At 34.9% G+C, this 15,626-nt stretch overlaps 1 protein-coding gene across 1 annotated transcript in view; it reads right to left on the bottom strand.

The window, feature by feature from the left end:
• The window catches only part of LOC139119928 (uroporphyrinogen-III synthase-like), a 32,387-nt gene extending 16,773 nt beyond the window's left edge, over positions 1 to 15,614 (bottom strand). Inside the window, exons 1-6 of the mRNA XM_070683887.1 lie at positions 15,579 to 15,614; positions 13,958 to 14,046; positions 3,975 to 4,152; positions 3,463 to 3,612; positions 2,373 to 2,456; positions 740 to 825 (exon numbers count right to left, since the gene is read on the bottom strand). Coding sequence (XP_070539988.1) covers positions 740 to 825; positions 2,373 to 2,412 — 126 coding nt within the window. The 5' untranslated portion in view covers positions 2,413 to 2,456; positions 3,463 to 3,612; positions 3,975 to 4,152; positions 13,958 to 14,046; positions 15,579 to 15,614. The remainder of the gene's footprint in view (positions 1 to 739; positions 826 to 2,372; positions 2,457 to 3,462; positions 3,613 to 3,974; positions 4,153 to 13,957; positions 14,047 to 15,578) is intronic.
• Positions 15,615 to 15,626: the final 12 nt, after the last annotated feature.

The raw sequence follows: 15,626 nt of genomic DNA, 5'->3' as shown, positions 1-15,626 counted from the left end.
TATATATATATATATATATATATATATATATATATATATATATATATATATATATACGGTAAAAATTGTCAACAAGTAGAAAACAGGACTTAAGCGTTACTCACGCTACATGTGTTCTCTGTAGCGATCATCACACGATCATTAGTATCCCTTTTTCAAATTTTGAGAAAACTTATGCCAATTTCCTCACGTGGTGCAATAGTAGGACTGTTAACCTGTCCATCTGACGGAACTAGATTCAAATCATAACCGTGACTTTGTATAGGTAGGATTGATGCATGGTTGTGATGAAAGGTAATACCTGATTGGTGTACAGGACAGTACATTTTTTTTTTTCCCCTTCATATCTGATTATGAACAGGATTATACATGCATAGGTCTGTCCCTCTTGACTGATTCCTATCACACTAGACTTCTTCAGGCTGATAGTCATGAAAGTCAACATCAGTAACCTCACGTTTAAAATTGCCGTTGTCAGCAAACTCCCTACTGCAAGCATGAAAAACAGCAGAGGAAAATACCATTGTCTGTATCCCTACATGTATTGATTGGGACCTGGGCTGTGATACACAAAAATTTGTTTGCCAAAGACTGGTGCATATATCCTTGGCCTAAAAACTTGAGAAAAATGAAAAAAAATAACGATAAAACAGATTTTCAGCGATAGCTTTCCTCCAGAAACATATTTTACTCTGTCTGTAATTGGTAGTACATCATTTGATATAAGAATCGTACCTACCACTTTACTTTTGTAATCCTGGAGTGCTTTTTGTAAATCTGGGTCAGGAATTGTCCTGTAAACTTCAAGGCATTTTAGAGAAATGTCTACAGAAAATGAGCAAAAAAAATTCAACTGTGTATTTTTCAGTAAAAAGAATCATGTAATGCAAAATTATTTGAAGGGTAAATAATATGACTAACCATTATAAGAAGTTAATTTTGATGTAGTTTCTTAACATTTTATTGTTTTAACTTATTGTGCTAGTTTTGCAGTGATGAACAGAAATATCCTTAAGTGGAATCTTCAGACCTGAGTGCATTTGCCCACATCTACATTGTGTATTTAAAAGTGCAGCTCTTGGGCTGATGTGCAGCGTCTCGGAAGCTAATATCCATCAGGAGCACCTCTTCTCTGAGAACTGCCCCAATCATGACTACTAAAACCTAAAAAGCAAATTTGATGTCAAATTTTCACCTGCAACTCGGCACACATCATACCTGCTGAAGTACAACCTGCCACAGCACAGGTCTACTGTTTGTACATTTGTTCATGAGGGGTCCTTTGCAGTTTTAAACTAATGCCAAAATTTGCAAGATGTACACTATGGAGATGGTGGAGACAGCATATTTTAATGTGACCTTTCACCCTTCCGAGCCTGATTTAAGTTTGGCTTTGAATTTGACCTTGCAGATGTGAAATAACACATCCTGCTGTTTAGAAACTTTTCTGCTAATATTATCACAATAAATCAATCAGACTTATCTAATGGGATGTCACACACATTTTATCATTGTCATGGTTTACTTTCATTAATTCCGGTTCACTGCGGGAGTATTCCAAATTGACCTGTTTACATCATGTCTGTCTGATATCCAAGCTAACAAGATCTTGACAGAGGGTAGCTGAATGGCCATGGAGCAGTGTTTCATGTCAATTTCTTCAGAGGTGATTCTAAACATTCAGGTCATCCACAGTGTACGAGTTCATACATGGAACCTGTTTATTCAAATTTGTAAAGTGGTTGAATAAATTCATGTATCAGAAAAATAAAGGACAAAGTGATGTGACAAAACCTTAATTCTCATAAGAGAATATATAATGTGCAAATGTGAACATTCAAGATAATGTTTTTCTCTGAGCTTGACAACAGCAGGCCTGTTAAATTCTGGGTTTGCAAAGGCTCTCAAACACATTTATATCAACTCTTCAGCCAAATCTAATAAAAGCTGGCTTAATAGTGCACAAATATATATCAGTACAACTTTATATTATGGTACTATTTACACATTTAAATATTGGTTGAACAGTTTTATGGCAAAATACAACACACCACGCACTAAAGTGCAACAGAAAAAATATATCTTGCATTTATAAATATAAAAGCAAGTTGCTCATTTTTGTGAGTCTAGAAAATTGATATTTGAAAATATACTTGGTGCAAGCAATTCCACGAAATATAGCACCAAAATCTCTACCTATTTACATTTTAAATTAAATTTTCATAAACATGGAAAATTGTCACTGTTTGCATGGTTTCTTCAAAAGAAAAGTAGTAATCACAAGGAACTGACAGATATCTTTGTGGAAAATAATTGTAATGACGTTGTTACAATTCACTGAATAATAAAGAAATAGTATGAACAGTACTCACTTTTTGCTTCCAATATCTTAGGTAATGTTTCTCTCTTCATTGTTCCACATGGGAATAGAAGTGGATTTGATGAAGGTTTTATCTCTGTCAAGTACACAAACAGAAAACCACATTTACAGGTATTTCATTTAATGGCTTATTTTTCTGTTGACATTATCAATTACCAAGGCCATTGATGAACACAACGAAATGATGGCGGCGTATTTGCACTATACATGAAAGATCTATCAGATAATACATAAACATGGGAAATGTGCTTTTGATTTTATGTGAGATTTGATTGTATATAAAAATAGAGTGTGCAATCTTCACTTTATGTGACATTTGTGAGGTAAAGGCTTGCAAGGTAAAGACAAAGTCAGATATCTTTAAACTCAACTTGCTATCACAATTACCGGTATGTTTCAAGAAAACTTTCTTCATCAATGAAAAACAAACGTGGGATACACCAGTATTTATAGTTACGAATTATAGTTACGAAATGCAGAGTCAGAACAAATATAAGCAAGAACACAAATCTGTGTTTTGTTATGGTTGGGTAATATTGGTAAATGATTTGGGAACCCAGGTACCATTTCTGCTGTCCTCATATTGATATATCTATTGATATATCAATGGAATTGATCTATCAACGGAATCCTAGTAACATGACTGGGAAACCAAGGTAACATTTACCCACTCACCACCCTGTACAAAAACTCTGGGATTTAAGTCTTCTTTAAAGGGATACAGTCGTTGGAACTGCGCTCAGTCAAAGGTTAAAATATGTCTGTCATAATCTACATCGTATACTTTAAATGTTGCAGCTATGATGATGAGGTGCATCTAGATATCGTGCACAAAATACATTGTTTGTAAACACAAAATTTGCACAGGTGCAGTTCCGACGATGGTTTCCCTTTAACACTTTCATGACCAGTCATTTGTATTTCCTGAGTGTTTTGGATAGGATGGATGGCTCCACATCAAGGAAAATTAGTGCAAAGTGTAAAAATATAAAACAAGCTCAAAATATCCAAAGTTATTGTAGTTAAAGTATTCTTTCAAACAAAGATATGGTGAATGCAATTCTTTGCTGTTCTTGCCTTACCTTCAGATATTAGTTTTGCCAGAACTTCTGCTGTTCCTGAATCTTCTCCCTGACATACAAATCCCAACTTTTTTGCCACTGAGTTTGTAGCTGTTCCAACAACATATGCTGGAAGAGCTGACCATGCTTCAATCAGATGGTGCTGAAAACCTGAATATGTAGAGAGAGCCTATGTTACATCTATAACCATGAGTGTATGCAACGGCTGTACCGCACACACAAGCACATGCACATGGAATGCTATGAAGACATTACATTCACGATCAGTTCTAAGTAATTTCTATGCTGTAAAATCGGACCACTTAGTTGCAGCCTGCCTTAGGCAGAAAGTTTCATACTGTAATGAGATAGAGAAGGCTAAAGTTTCATGCTGTAATGAAATAGAGAAGGCTCTATACTTGAGTCTGTAGGTGAATTATGTATTACTATTAGTAATTTTTGTCTATTTCAAGAGGTAGCTATTTTTAATATCTGTAATTCCTCATTCAGAGAATATTTATAGTAATGCTCACTTTCTTCAGCAGTTTGTTTGAGGCAGATATCTACAGCTTCCACAGCTCGTTGACTGGTGAATACAATTCCAGAATATTGATCTGGTTTGTTTATGGCATCATACAATTCATCCAATGCAAAGAATTCAAAACTCAACACAGGAATTGAGAACACTTCAAAGTCGTTCTCTGAAAACACCTGAAAAAAATTAAATACAGGTTTACGAGTAAGATGAAATCATAGTTTGGATGAATCAAATTTTTTGTTTGAAGTACCTATAAAATGTACAATTTAAACAGACAGAGTAGATAAAGCTGCGTAGGATGTTGTGGAAACATCTGAAACTTTCACATTATCCTCATGGACACTGAATAACTTCTGTGGCTTATCTATTTTTTGTTATAAGCTTCACCACAGTGTTAAGTTAACTGAAGGAGGTTCTGCCAATTCTCATAATCTAGCATTATTTCGTTGGGTATGATTTCATGGTACTGTGGTAAAGCTCTTTGTGTAGGAGGAAGTTCAAACATGAGCATAGGGCGTTTTGTTATGATTTAATACTTTGATGAAAGTGTTCTTTGGATTACATCGTCAATTTTAGTGAACACGAGATAGAGTTACACCAAAGCTACAAAATGGGAGTTTTGGAAAAGAACAAAGGAAGGGAATGGCCAAGTTGATCATAGTCAAAGGAATTACCACACAATAACAAGTAACTTTTATCATTTTTCATTTTTTAGGTTTCAACAAACAAGAATGTGAACATTCTGACATTGAAATCACCAACAAAATGAATGAAAATAAAAATAAAACTCATTATGAAAATAAAAATAAAACTCATTATGATGAAAAATAATAAGCACAGATGACATTTGATATTTGTCTTTTCTTCTTCACCAAATGACTGATTCACTTCCTGTTTTTCATCACATACCAAAGTGTAACAATAAAAAGATATGTTTAGGGAAACAGACAAAAATAAATTTAGAAAATATTCAGATCATTTTAAATATTGAAAATGGAAGAGACTGACTGTTATTAGAAATCAACCTTCCAATGAAGTTCAATGTCTCCACACTTTACTGTTGATCGATCTATAAGTAAAAATAATTTTATTTTATTGATCGATATATTTAGTGAGGATAACTTGAAATTGTTTTTCTTGTAATGTAAATAAAATTCACTTCAAAAAAACTTTCATTCTATATTTAAATACACAAAAGAGGACGCAGCTTTGGATATACTTATTACTTTACAACTTTACCCATAAAATTTAATTGTCTCAATTTTATCTTTTGAGTTGATTTCTTGTTAAAAAGATTGTTGCTCTATTACTTGGCTGCTTTGTTTTGTACATGGTGGCAACAGGTCTACCTCATTTGCATAAAAACACTTGGACAATGGAGTTTTTGGTTTTTTTTGACATATTTTAGTCATCAGAAGGAAAGGACAAGACACTGTAGCTCCATTTCTTATTGTGTGCTTTTAAGTCCCTTGTTTTGACCTATGCCACCATCTCTTTAGGTCAGAAATACCTATGTATTCTGGCCAGGGTCAGAAAAATGCATTTGAGAATTTGTCCTCTATGTCACTAAAGGTGTCTTAATTAATACTTGCTGAAATGATTGTATATAACTATCAGCATACTTCAGATATGCTAGATCAAATTCAGCTCTAAAACTGACAGATAGAAATAGTGATTCATCATTGTCAACATTTCAATCATTGCTGAAATCGTCACAAATGGGTTGTGTCAGTCTTTGACATGACAACGCATGATAAATGATTAAGGAAGATGGCATGTCAGGGAAATCACTTTTCAACCTATGGGGTACACATTGGCAGGAATACCAAAGCCAGTGGCCACTAATATGGACAAAGCATGCACAAATTATGTGTCATAACAAACCCCACTGCATACCAGAGTTGATATGATGCTATCTACTCAACAAGTTTTATTGGATTATGGTATTTATCATGGCACATTTACTGTTAGCTGATGAAGGCTTAGGTAGGTGGAGGTTATTGACACACATATTTTAATCTCTGAGATTCTTGGCACACAACTTTGGACAAACCACACATTTCCTGAATTGCCTCGGGGCAAATATTATGGACATGAATTTGGTTGTGAGATAAACATGATTAGTTTACAAATATTGATGATAGATTGAAGGCAAATGTAAATTTCAAAAACAACCTATGCCAGATACATTTAATTTCCCAAGTCCTTCATCTTTTGATTAGGAGATAATAAACATTCTTTTTGTCTCTTTTAAAATGCACTTTGGAAACTATTGTTACTTAAAACAAATCAAATTTGTTTCATATCAGTATTCATATCTTCAAAACTACTGTTAATCACAAATGCTGTAGTGTTCATGATAATTTGATTCGAATGTGTAGATGTCTGCAATTGGTTGAAGGTCTCTGCAGTATACCTATGCTAAAATATACAGTATCATACAAAAAAAATTTCAACTTTTAAAGCTTCATCTTGAACACTTTTCAACAGGTATAACACAAATACTAATGACTGAATTCTTAGTCTCATATTACTTTCACTCAAAGTATGAGTGGATAAAGGCTACCAAATATATTTTATTATTCATTCTCTTGAAAACTTTGGTCCAGTTCTGTTGTGACTGTTAAATTGAACCATCACAAAAGAACAGAGATCCTCTAAAAAGTTTCATCGAGCTTCTATGAATCCATCTACCTGTCTAAGTAATTAGCTCACTAGTCATTTCTTTAGCCGTCTCCAACACTTCCAACCTTTTTTTTGAGATACAGATTTTGAGCCAGCATAAAAATTTTGAAGAGCTGATTAATCACCTTAATGTTAACTTTGGAATTTTCGTGTGTACTTGACCATTCATTCACAGTGATGGGTATCATCACTAGGTGATGGCATGCTTGCTGCACAAGGCCAACTAAATTTAGATCAAATTATTTTGATTATTTCTTTGGCCTGAAAAACAGTGTCATAAACTGCTTTTCTATTTTAAAGACGCTGAGCACATTTCAAAAACAGATCAAGTTTCACCAGATACTTGATTCTGAAGGGAGCATGAGTGTTTTCCTGTTTGCAAAGGTTGGTACAGATTTAAACTTTTGCTAACATAATCTACACTTCTGTAGTCTGACATTTACAGAAAAGATGTTCCACACAGCCGGAAACATGTATCGCTTAATCAGTGATTTCGTTTCTAATTAATTTTTTTGAATATGCTCATATTACCCTGTTCAGGGTTAAAGTAGTTGTTTAGCTCTTCTGATATATTAGTCCTTAGATCCTATTTTGTTGAACATTAGCTTCTAAAGACAAGAAGGCTTGTTGTGTCCTTGACTCTTCATTTTTAATACCCCAGAATGCCTATTACCTACAGCCAAATATTCTCGCCGGGTTAAACAGACCTTCAAACTCACTGGGGCAATTTTTAGCAAACCTTGGAAATATTCTTGGCAGCATGACAGTTATTTACCAATTATACCATGAGTGATGAGGGATGATCTCTCGGAATTAACCAGTCTTACTAGTAACCAAATATGGCCCAAATATTCATGCTGAAATTCAAGGCCATAACCACCATAACACACCAAGTCATTGCTTATTTCCTGTCTAGCAAACATACTTGAATGATTATGTGTTATTGTTGTGAAAAAAAAGAATTTTAGATTTTTCTTTCAAAGAGATAGGCATGAATCATGCCTAATCAAAATATACACAGTTTACAGACATTTGACAGTTATCGATTATAATTAAATTGTGGTAATTCTGTGGCTGTTGAATGAAAAACTGTAATGATGAAAAGTCAGACAGGGAGGGTGATTTGCCTTTAAGTTTTGTGAGTTTGCAAATGGGCAGGGTAAAAGTATGTGGAAAAGATGCAGCAGTGGGAAATTTTGTAAGTGAGAGGGCAGCAGGGATTTCTTTTGTAAGGGAGAAGAAAGAGATGATTTCCTAGTGGGGAGAGGGAGGGAAGAGGGGAAAACATGGTGGAAAGGGAATTTTTTTCAAACTACACTGGGAGGGCAGTTACGAACAGATATAACATTCCATCATGATGTATTAGAATAGCATATTTACATGTAAAATCACCTAGGGTTACAACTTCTCAAAATTGGCTGCCCCTGTACAACTGTTTGGTGTACACCATTCACCACTATCTTGTCACACTGATGCTATTGATGGAGTCCAACGATTTTTGTTACATTTACATTGAATTGAGATACAGACCAGGGTTTCCTCAAATGATTATACAGAACATCAGCTATAATCATGTCGGTAGAAAGGATGAGACCACTGGGTATAATGTGAAAATATTACGACACATGATCACAATTTTTGAAAGACAGATAGAAACTTACATCTGTATGTGTGACAAAGACCCAGTTGCATGTCTATAATAGATATGACTTGTTCTATTCAGTGTAGCTCCTGAATTTATTTCCTGCATTCACAAAAGAGAACTGTGTGCATGTTGGCATTCTACATTTTGTACATTTCTGAAGAAACAAGTTTGAATACGAAGTGACCATATACAGAGGACTCCAGTCTAGGGCTGTCACAACTTTTCACTGAGTCCATCGGATTGACCATTCCAATGGTGAATACCTGGGTTCTAATCTACACATGCAATCAGACAGTCTCCAGCATCTAGGTGGTTCCAAAATAGAATGAGTGCGTGATCACCAGGTTGCAAGACCACATGGATCTTGTTTTGACAGAAAAAGATTTGCTCATGTCTGATTAATCACGTATAATTTTCATTGGCATCATAAAAAAACAAAGTGACAATTGAACTGATCAAGAAACAAACAAACAAACAAAATCGAATGTCTTTTAGGTTGCTGCATATTATGGAATCTGATTTCATCTGTTCACTTTTATCTTTTTGTATGTAGGTGCAATCTATCAAGTGAAAGCAACATGTCACACAAACTTTTAGGAATCTTCTAAATAAGTTTAATTTCCAAATCAAGCAGTGTTTTATAAGTTACACCTTTCAATATGCATAATCAGGCTTAAAATTGGTTTTCATTCATTGGCAAGCTGTCAGCAATATTCAGTTGACAATTTAAAACATAGGTTAACTGCATGCATACAGTATCGCTGAAGCTGTCAATTGCACAATAATGTTGGTTGAAATATTCCAGGAGGAAAAGGAGAAGGAGATTATTCCAGAGAATTCCATTTATTACATTTATACTGCAGTCATAAAGAAACTTTACAACCTATTTTTATTGGTTTATCGGAACAGCTCAATAGAAGCTAAAGTCAACTTTAGAGAGCTCTTTCCCAATGTTGGGATTTGAAAACAGGAAGTTACGACATGTATGCATGCATGTATGGAATAGTTTGCTACACTGCAGACATATGACTTTGCCTGGAGATTCAGGATGTGGTGACTTTGTTCACAGCTTGAATGAAAATTTTAAATCCACACCACATGGATATTGTAAAGTTGATAACAGAAATTGCTTTCCAAGACACTTTCGGAAACCCAAGGACAGAAGATAAACTATAGAACAAACACCTATTTAAAGTGATTTTCATTTAAATGTAATGAATACACATTTGAGTATTTTACCTTGGATGACCTTGTCTCAGTCAGTCTGTCTGGATGAGTATGAATACAACTATTACAGCTATTTGCTACTTGAAGTATGCCAGGTTGCATGCTAAGCTATTCCAGGTATTTTAGGTCAGCAGTATCTTTTGCTTTAAAAATAGCCTTGTTCAACATTGCAACATGGCAACAACAAAATAATATCCAAATATTGTTGGACAGGGCAAACCTTTCCAGTACCTGCTGTGCAATGCACAAGACAGTGACACACCTCAGTACACTGGACTAGTAATTGATTGCACTATGACATATCAAATCTTGTGATAACGAAAAAGATAACTGATTAGACGGCTGTGTACTTCAAATGTTACCATGTGTAATACAGTTGCTGATAATCACCGGAGTTCATAGTATTGCTTCCATGCATTTCCATTTCCCATTGAAAATGTCTGCATATTTGACATAACTTCCATTTCACAATCGAACTTGAGTCTGCCTGCCTAAGTAGTCTTTGGCAGGTGAAAACGCATCTGGCAGAAATGAATGCAAGTTGAAATTCAGCATGCTACAGCAGGTGGAAAGTTTCTGAAGTAGTTCATGAGACGTTTATTGTTTTTGCCATCTAAAATGTACCCTGAAATGCTAGAACTGCATCCAATACATATATAATTTTGTACCTTCAGTACTAATTTAATCTTAATTCAAAATCTTACGTTCCATGCACTCAAGATTGATTTGTTTTTGAAGCACTTTATTGTTGTACTATCTTTTACATCCAGCTCGTTATTAGACAATCACTGCTCAAGGTATTGCGGTGATCTAAAGAATTCAATGTGATGACACTAAAATTTTAAAAGTTCATCAAAAAATAGGGCAAATAGTTTGTCCATACTAGTAGAGCACGATAGCTGCAGAAAAGGCAAGTTACTTGGATACTCCCTGAAGAAAGCGACCCACATCCAGAAATAGTTGACATGTCTTGGCTTTTGGCCATGCAAATGCCACAAAGATGCCTATCAAGATCAGAAAAGGTTTGGCACGGATGCAAATACATCTGTTTATTCTTGGCTGTTGTGTTTTCCCACATATGATACCACAGATCGTAAGCACCACTAAAATGACACAATGTTGTGGTATCCATATCAGTCTCTGTATCCAGAAAGCACAATCACAGTTGGCAGTCTGTATTTTCATGGACTGTTATCTCCAGAATAGAACTTCAGATACTATCTCCTCCCTGCATTCATCTTTTCAGAGTGACAGCATAAATTTTGTGCTTGCAAATTGAAGTTGACATAAGAGTAGCCATTGGAATGTCAGAACATGTGCAACAGAAATTTTTCAAAGACTTTAAGGAAGAGAGATCACCAAAGTACATATTTGTTAGTTTAAGTATGATTGTAGCTAATTACTGCCCTGGTCATACAGACCCAGGGGTTAATACAAGTATGTCCTTGGCTTGTAGTGAGTGAAAGATGAAAAGAGGAATTCATGTTCACATGATGCTGAAAGTGGAATGACCATCCTGCCGTTCACTGAGCCTAACTGATCAACACTGTGATGATCATAATTATGATGAGAAATGAAGGTCCCCACATTAAGTTCTGGAACTCTGACTGCTGTCTGATGTTCTTTAATTTTTTTAATTCTGAAAACAAATATTCATTAACAACAGCCTACTTTGTATGATACAGGATTCTATTACTCTCTTAATTGTTTAAATTTTACGTGTCAGAGTAATTCATGACTTACCATTATCTGTTTTTATTTGCTACATATAGACAACATTCAAGGCTATTACTTTCAATTTGACAAATGGGTTATACTTCTGCCAAAGAGAATGAATTGATTTTATGCATGACAGCAATTGCCTGTATGGTGTCATTAAGTATGAAAAGAATCAATATGAAACCTATTACTGGACAATCAAAGCTCCTGCAGTCCATAGTAAATTTACTGAATTGTAACTTTTTCCACAGTTTATATTTCATCAAAGATTTTTTCAGCATATTCTTTTCCATTTTGGAACAAGCTGGTAGCATTTTCAAAAATCTACATTACAAAGCAGTAACAAAATAAAAGACTTTAAAACAATGAGGAATATAAATACTTTTTAATAAATACATTTTATTCAGTGTTTGCTATATGGAAACTTATTATGAAACCTACATAATTATTATACAGTACATTACGCATGACTATGAATATCCATTCACTTTACGCAGGCCCAATTTTCTTTATATCAATTCTCCCTTTGCCTTTTCCATAACCACAATCTAAGATTCAAGAAGCATTTGTAAATCCATGCAGCTGTCTCCTAATTTAATCCATCAACAAATGAGAGAGCTTGCATGTCCAGTGAATATAAATGAAGTTTTAGGGATAAAAACATCAATATACTAGATAGACTTTTCCTTTAGTGGTAAACACTTTGATAGAAACTGATACTGGTTAGATCAGATATCTTCAATCAAAGTCACTTCCTAAATAAAAGAATGAAAAAGTACCGAAGCCACCAACTTAAAATAAATTATCAGAAACATTCAACAATCCTATAGTCCTCTAAGATACACTGATCACAAAACATTATAGTTGGTCAGAAACAAGTATACGAGTGCAGTGATGATATGAGGAATGTGCTTATGACTCTTCAAAGTCTATGGGGAATGAACCTGGGTGACCTCATCGTCTTTCGCATGATACGATCTCCTGACCATGAAACGGATACACACGCAAGGAATGTTTCAGAAATTATGTCAGTGTTTTCCTGCTACACAGAACCATTTTGACCACCAAACTTGGTATGACCCTATTGTGTTCCATGAGAAAGTTGGACTTCTCCAATGGACAGTGTAGGTGAAAGCAGAGAAACATAATGCAAATTATTTCTGATATTAAAAATGATCATCTCAGATGTAAGCAAAATTTGACTTAGTTATTATAGATCATGTCTTTCAGGGATGTAGAAAATTTTGGTTACAGGTGGCAAAAATAAAAGTACAGGCGGTTATAAGTAGTGTGTGTGCACATTAAGTTTGTACAAAATGTCTTGATTTTTAACTAAACTAAATTTTCACATCCGGAAAATTTTAGCTGACAGCCGGTTGTTTTTGCCGGCTGTCGGCTATTTTCTACATCCCTGTCTTTGCTGCTGTGAGGGTGAAAACTGCATGGGTTATCTTTAAAGAAAGTATCCTTCGATGTAATTTACAATGGAGACAGTAAAATGTGAGGTTCACACAATGATGACAATAAATACAGGAAACTACGGGGCAAGTAAGTCTTACAACTAACATGACAAAGATGTGTTTTGCATTACAATATTTATGTGTATATAGGACTAACACAGAGATACTTTGAAAAATCCCTACACAGACCCAAAAACACTGAATCATTAAGCTTGTTTCAGAGCATATATGTATGCACATGGTAGAGCAAAATCCTGAGCACCTAATGCTTGTAAGCCCTTAGAAAACCACAAGACCACAACATCTGAAAGGGTACAAGTGAAAACAGGTGGTTGTAGTAGTAGGCTTCACACGTGGAGTATAATAGATTATGTCATGTGTTAAAGCACTGAAGCAGAAATGATTAACAAATGTTGATGGATAGGCCTAACAGGGAATTTGAGTGCACTGCAGTATAAACAAAGCCATGTGCACTAAGAATCAATCAGAACACATGTATATGCAAAATGAGGTTGTTTATACTCCGATAACATGTTTTTCTAACTGGCATGGTTCAAAGAACATAATGGTCAGTACATTATGCTAGAGTTGGCAATGTCAGAATTTGGAAGATGGATCTGCAGCATCTTTTGAAGCTTATCCTGTATAATGAGACTGCCTCTGATGTCAAAGAAAGTTTGACATAGTGCTTTCCAGCTGACAGAGGTGGCCATTTCCATTAGGTTATACCCTGGGGCACTTTCGTAACCCCAGGCTAATCAAGAAATGCCACCACAGCTGCCGAAGTAAATAGGTCATTGCAAATAAAGCTGAGACATTGTTATATACGGAGTAGGAACATTATCAAATATTGACTGATCATGATGTCATATATTTTACAATAGGTTTGCACAAATCAGTCTGTCAAAATACCTGTGCAGATAAAATATGAAATCAATTTTGATAATCTTTTTATTGTAGGTGGGAAACCCACCAAATTTCACTTGTTACCAAAGGAAAGTACACTTCAGTACGTCAGGATGTTATAGTTGTTGCAAACTGACAAAAACTTGAATTTCAGATCGATTCATGTATACTAGTATTCTTGAACAACATGATATAGCATTTTTCAATTTAAATCTCAGTTGTAGCTTAGTAATAGTACAGATATCAATTACACTACATACTTTATCTAAACTTAAACTTAAGTCATACTGTTGACATTGCTCCTCCTAGATGATGCATGTGCTAATGACAACGTACCTGATGGTATGGGTCTGGCTCTGCTCCCTCACGGGGAGCTCTTAGAAGTAGCACCTTTATCTTGTCAGCTTTATTTTAACACAAAGTGACTGTTGAAGAGAAAATCATTTAGACAGAATCTTGTCACGTGTGCTGCTATATAAAAAGTGAACTTTGTGGTGCAGTCCTAACAACCTGTATGTAAAAGAAAAATTCAGAATCAAAGTAATAACTTTACCCAGGGAAAGGTTTCTGAAAATGGAAGCCCTCTAAACATTGTCAGTGGGTTTTTTTTCCAAGAAAGAGCTTGTACAAAAGAAAATTAATTGGTTTAATATAAGTATAGTCTCACTTTCAAGAGAAATTACAATTCATTTTTCCTTATCCTCTTCACACAAGAAATTGATGCAAAGTTGAAGTTCAAATCGTGATTTAAATTTCTGGACAGGCCCTTATTTTTTCTCTTTCTTTTAGACAAAAAAAGTTATAGCTTCTCTGATTAAATGTATGTGAAAGGTTCAGAGTTTCTTTTAAAGCATTTTCCACAGGAAAATTTCTCTTATCGATTACAAAAGTGTGAATTGAACACATATTATTCATGCTTTTGCCTCCAGGAAAGGAAAACTGTTGTTGTGTTGGCTTTGTGATAGAGAAGCAATTCTTTGAATCTATAAAAATATGTTTCTCAGCAATTCATACTATAACCTTGTAAGCTAATTCATTGGATACAACATCTCTTTACTGCTTTCTGGGGGTGTGGGTGACTTGATTCTGCTGGACCATTTTGCTTTTTGCCTTAGAATGACTATTTAACATACAACAATATCTATTAAAAATATCAAAAGAGTAAAAAATTAAATGAATATAAACGAGAATCTCTCCCGCACTAGTTTGAAGAATAACCCCCTACACTATGAAAATCGAAACAAGCAAAATATCAAATACTATGTCCTTGTTTTGGCTCAAACTAAGTTTGGTATTTCACACTATCGATATTTCCTTATGTACTGCAAAATGATGTAGTGAAAAAGTAGTTTTTTCCCCCTCAAAATATTGTTAACTTCACAAACAAACCAAAAGGTGTTGTGCAAACAAATAACAAAATAAACAGATTTTTGAAAATGGTGCAGGAATTTGTTTGGAGAGCCGCAGTCTGCTTTGCGTAGATGCACGTATTTGTAAGCCTGCCCATAGCTGCTGTGATGTAGTAGAGCACGCAGTTTTCCGAAAAGATCAGATGTCAATATGTGTGTGACGTACATTTGGTCAAAAAACATTGTAATTTGTAGTCTGGCTGATAAAGTAACTTTGTTTTCTTAGCCTGGTGGGAGAATCGACATAGCTTTGGAAAAAATATTTTTTCATGACAAATTTTATAGCTTATATCTATGCCATCTTCTTTTTTTATACTTCTCAGTCTGTACACCTAGGAAAGCAGACGACACTTGACACAAAAAATGACAACATCAACAATCGTCGTCCCCACAGTGGGAAAGGTCTCAGACTTTTCGCTCTCTTTGACAAGTCAGGGAAAAGTACTAGTATAACGATGAAAAGTGTCATTGCACTGTAAAGGTTAGAAACATCAAAACTCGGTAACGACCCTGCACACGGCAAAACTACTTGTTAAACATGAGTTTACCTGGAGTAGCTCAGATCTCGTCACTCACAGCACGGTGGAGGGACCGTG

Source organism: Ptychodera flava, chromosome 20 (assembly GCF_041260155.1).
Source record: "Ptychodera flava strain L36383 chromosome 20, AS_Pfla_20210202, whole genome shotgun sequence".
Taxonomy (NCBI): Eukaryota; Metazoa; Hemichordata; class Enteropneusta; family Ptychoderidae; genus Ptychodera; species Ptychodera flava.
Note: the sequence above shows the minus strand (reverse complement) of the source record. Positions and strands in the feature narration are given on the sequence as shown.